Genomic DNA, 5,022 nt, shown 5'->3' with positions numbered 1-5,022 from the left:
CTCTCGAAAGTATTCGAAGATCTTATTGGTGCTCGCTTGCTCCGTTTAGCCAAATTACACACTTTGTTTCACTGGGAGAGAACTTTCTTTTTCCTCAACAGTCGCTTTCCGGAACCCACGCCTTTTTTGCGTAGTTCTCCTGAATTTAATCGGTTGAAACTCGATATATCCTCCGAAATATTTATTACGATACGTAATATCTCATATGTACAAATCACGCATTTAAAGTTTGCGTGATTAAAATGAAATAAGGGGAGGGGGCTTTACGCGGGATTCTCCTATCGAACACGAAGTATTCGCTTCCCCTCGAACTAAAAGTAACATCGCCCGACTAACAACTACGCATCCCACGTGCTTGTGAATACACAAATTAAGAAGTAATAAAATAAAAAAGGGAAAAAAAAAAACGTAACGGCTATGAGCGTGGTTGCCGGAAGGCGATTGGACCATATAATCCTGCGATATTGAAGAACCATCAATCTTAGGTACTTATATATATTAAATATTAATAATTATAAATTACAATCATCATTAATATTAATATTAATCATTATCATTAATATTATTATTTTTAAATGCATACATAGTTTCAACATCTATTTCCGACAAAAAAAGGACAGAACAGATGGAGAAGGGGAGGGAAACGGCTGAGACAGCGTGGAAAAAGGAGGAGAGATAGGACGAGCTTAAGAGCTATCGAAAAAGTACAAATACGAGTTTACGAAAGAGGCCGTGACAAACAAAACGCGATGAGCGGGAAGTGGAAAGGAGGATACTGTACTCTCGTTCGTTCGTTCGTTCGTTCGTGTGCGCGCGCGCGCGCGCGCAAGAACCCGCGTGTGTGCATATATATATATATATATGGAAAAAATAAAAGGAAAAAAAAAAGAATGACGAGGGAGAGAAAGAGGATTTAGTCTCGCGGCCCTTTTCTTCAACCCGCGACTCTTTGGGTCCTATTTCAAAGGAACTTTTAGCACGACTCTCGTCGAGAGCACGTGCCTGCCTCGTGCACGAGGACTAGTTGGCGCTGAATCGATAGTGGGAGGAGATACGGGACTCCGCCGAGACGACAGTCGGAGAATGTTATTCTTCTCCTTCTCGCCATAATGCTATAATTAGGGATAATTGGACAGAGAGGGAGGAGGACTCGGGGTTATAGGATATAGACACTACGAACTAAACGATTACACATTATATTAAACGTACTCGACACTTTACGCTGGCCCGTCACACACACGTTTGTTAACTCTCGCAGCGTAACAGCAGACGAAACTCGATACTGGTTTGTCTACCTTTCTTCTTGCCTGTGTCTCTCTTTCTTTCTTTCTCTCTCAGATACGTCACTCCTTAAGCTTCTTGTGAATCTCTTTCGACCAATCCATCGACCCGGCGGACCATTCGGAATCATTTAGCGAAGGAGCAATTCTATATATTCATCGTCCGCGTTTACTCGTGCGTCTCGTGTCTCGTTTTGATTGGCAATGGGCCGCGCCTCTCGTTCGTTCTCACGCTCACTATTCCCGTTCGCTCTTTTACAACACGCTCGATCCTCTCGCACTCGCTAAAACGCAGACGCAGGGCGGCCTATGGCAAAGAGGTCTATACAAAATAAATAACGGTACATCTACGAAATTAATCGAAGGGGATCATGATGGTGGTGGTGGTGGTGGTGGTCGTAGTAGTAGTAGTAGTAGTAGTAGTAGTAGTAGTAGTAGTAGTAGTAGTAGTAGTAGTAGTAGTAGTAGTAATAGTAGCATAGTAGTAATAATAGTAATAGTAATAGCAGTAGTAGTAGTAGTAGTGGTGGTAGTAGAATAGTAGTGGTGGTGATGGTGGTGGTTGTGATGATGGTGGTGGTGGTGGTGGTGGTAGTGGTGGTAGTGGTAGTAGTAGCAGTAGTAGTAATAGCAGTGACAATAGTGATAGTAATGGTGGTGGTGGTGATGGTAGAGTAATAGTAGTGGTGGTGGGGATGGTGGTGGTGGTAGTAGTAGTAGTAATAGTAGCGGTAATAGTAGCAATGGTAGTAGTAGTAGTAGTAGTAGTAGTAGTAATAGCAGTAGCGATAGTAGTAGTAGCAGCACTAAGTGCGAAGTCGGCTTATTATCGTGGTAAGAAAAATGATCATCTCTCTTTCTCTCATCGCTTCCTTTCTCCGCTCGGCAATTCGATGCTCGTGCACGAGGGCGAAACTCGCGTGGCGTGTGTGTGTGTGTGTGTATGTGCGCGCGCGCGACTCGGATGCGTGTGACCCAAGCCTTATGGCGGACGATTCACTCCTTTCTTCCGTCGTTTACTCGCCTTTTCTTGCCTTTTCTCTTCGTGTGCAGATTCGTGTACGCAATTTCTCGTGAATCTATCACGATACACGTGTGTGCGTTCGGTGTGCGTCGCGTGATTTTAAACGCATCTCATGCGGGACTACCGTAACCGTACGCCTTCGTTTCCGGATCGCGAGACGCAACAACGTTGCGTATATATATATATATATATATATATATAAATATATATATAAATATATATATATATACATATATATATATACGCGTCCCGTCCGGCTCACAATTTCGCCTCGTGCGCGCGGGAAGAAGATACTCGCAAGCCAACCGCCGGTACGGCCGTAACGGGACGCCTTCCTCGGCAGTGAGAACGCTCGAATCTTGATTCGGGTGGAAATCTCTCTCGACAACATCGGCGCGAGATTGTCGTCCGTCCTTCAAACTTCGATCCTCGACTCGAGAATATTCCCGTGGGAGAGAAACTAACAAGTCATATAACAGCACGTGCTCCTCGAAGGTTCGCCAAGTGTCCTTGAGAAAGGGGAGGAGAAAAAGAAAGTGCGCGCCCAATGCCGCGAGAGAGTTGTTGCTCTCGGCACCTTGTGGCGTCTTGTCCCTCCTCGCGTATTCGCTGCCCGCCGATGTATACTCGGCGCGCGCGGCCTTTTGCCGACGATGGTGATCTTGATGGTACGACGACTACCACCACCCCACGTGCCAATTCTTCCTCTCTAGAAGCGTTGATATTCATGGTCCTTGTCGCCGACTTTACCGCGTCGCCAGGCCAAGTCGACTACGATGCGCCTGCGGGAGTCTTTTTTACCACCACAACCCAAAACGTTCTTGAAATCGCCGCTGCCGCTATCGTGGGTCTTCATCTGGTCGTAATTATTGTTGTTGCTACTGCTGCCATCGCTGCTGTTGCTGCTGCTGCTGCTTATCGGATATTCAAAGTTTCTGATCAGCGTCAACTCCGGTGAACCTGGCGGGTTATACGTCAGCGTCGTAGCTGCTGGCACGCCGACTTGTTCGGTGGTCAGATGGTGGTACTTGATTCTTATACTGTATGCTGAATGGCTGCAGTTGGTTCTTTGAAGAAACGTCCTGGAGTGAGCCCCAAGTTAGTTCCAAATGCGTAGGAAAGAATCCCAAGAACCAGTCGCTACCGCCATACCATCTTCCGTAACCCCGAGACAAGACACGCGATTGTCGTGCCCAGCAAGGATTCCTGGGAAACAGAAAATTATAACAATCGTTCGTTCCTTCATTTTTTTTCACACGAGATGCTAAAAGAGAACAACTTTTCGTTCGAACAAGCGTTCTCTCTGCATCTGCCAATGTTAAACCGTGATATACTGAAATTGGCGAACACGAAAGGAGATCATCGTCGAGAGAAGGGCCTCGAGCGAAATCTCTCTTCTCTCTTGCGGAAGATCTTTCGCAGAGGTATCCGCCAAGACCTACCAGCTCGCTCCGTCTTCATGGAATCCCAGACGTTGCAGTTGAAGTCGTCGTAACCCGCCAGCAATAATCTACCGCTCTTGCTGAAAGCTACACTGGTGATACCACAAATGATATTGTCGTGACTGTACATTGCAAGTTCCTGGTCCGCCCTAATGTCGAAGAGTCTGCAAGTTGCATCGTCCGAGCCCGTCGCGAAAGCGTATCCGTTCGGGAAGAACTACGGAACAAGACGAACAAATAATATCCCCTAAATGTCTGGAGTGCATCGAGAAGCGAGGCGCGCCTAAGTACGCCTCGACATCGACCACAGCTGCGTCGCGCTGGCGGTATCTCGATCTCTTTTCATTTCTTTCTTTCTACTCTTTCATTTCGTATAAGTTTGCGAGAGCGAATGACAGCTTACCGTGACAGCGTTTATGTCACTCTCGTGGCCCGGGAAAGTCTGCTTGCAGGACCCCTCGCGAATATCCCACAGTTTTGCGCTGGCGTCGCAGGCACCGGACACGAAGGTACGCGTGTCCGGCGCCAGGGACAAGGACATCACGTCGCCGGTGTGCCCGATGAAAGATGTGCACTGCTGTCCGGTCTCAATGTCCCACAGAGCACTGTGGTCAGAACAATTTAGCCAATTCTAGTATGAGATTCAGTCTTTGGGATCTTTCGGGACTTTCCATGGGTGTTCCATGGGAGGAATCCATAGGAATAAAAAATATAAAGGGACGAGATATTTCTCATGTACTTCCGCATATATTCTCATCGCACGGTTATACGTCTACATTATAAACTTCCGTATATTCTTGTTCTTCGTTAGTTTATTCATCCGCAGAGACTGAATTCCGATCTCTCGTGTGCGCGTAAAATGCATTCGAGAGAGAGAGAGATAGAGAGAGATATATATATATATATATATATTATAATAAACGTATATACTTGCGTGTATATCTCTTCCATCCTTTCACTTTACTCGGAAGAAATATATAGTTGTTTATAAAATGGTGAGAAAATTCTTCATCGTCGCGATTTTCAATCAAACGTAACCGGTAATGTAAATGTTCAAGTTCAATACGTACCAGGACATGTCACCGGAGCTTGTGACGATTTGGCTGTCATCGTAAAATCTGCAGCAGGACAAGTAGCCGGTATGACCTGGCAGTTCCCTGCTCACCCGCACATTTCCTTCCCTAGTTTTAAGGCTATAGATGGAACAAATATTGTCCAGCCCACCGCACGCTACGTAACTACCCGAGGGCGCGTACGCACAGGTCATTACCCATGA

The 5,022-nt window shown here is 46.2% G+C and overlaps 1 protein-coding gene across 4 annotated transcripts in view; it reads right to left on the bottom strand.

Moving 5' to 3' along the window:
• Positions 1-2,868: 2,868 nt before the first annotated feature.
• Positions 2,869-5,022, bottom strand: part of Gbeta13F (guanine nucleotide-binding protein subunit beta-1) — an 18,384-nt gene continuing 16,230 nt past the window's right edge. For all 4 annotated transcript variants that reach the window (XM_011150291.3, XM_025300838.1, XM_025300839.1 and 1 more), the window contains exons 4-7: positions 4,817-5,022; positions 4,150-4,351; positions 3,747-3,963; positions 2,869-3,510 (exon numbers count right to left, since the gene is read on the bottom strand). The exon at positions 4,817-5,022 is cut by the window's right edge and continues 88 nt beyond it. In XM_011150291.3, the coding sequence (XP_011148593.1) occupies positions 3,404-3,510; positions 3,747-3,963; positions 4,150-4,351; positions 4,817-5,022 (732 nt within the window). In that variant the 3' untranslated portion in view covers positions 2,869-3,403. The remainder of the gene's footprint in view (positions 3,511-3,746; positions 3,964-4,149; positions 4,352-4,816) is intronic.

This window comes from Harpegnathos saltator, unplaced genomic scaffold (assembly GCF_003227715.2).
Source record: "Harpegnathos saltator strain DR-91 unplaced genomic scaffold, Hsal_v8.6 scaffold384, whole genome shotgun sequence".
Classification (NCBI taxonomy): Eukaryota; Metazoa; Arthropoda; class Insecta; order Hymenoptera; family Formicidae; genus Harpegnathos; species Harpegnathos saltator.
Note: the sequence above shows the minus strand (reverse complement) of the source record. Positions and strands in the feature narration are given on the sequence as shown.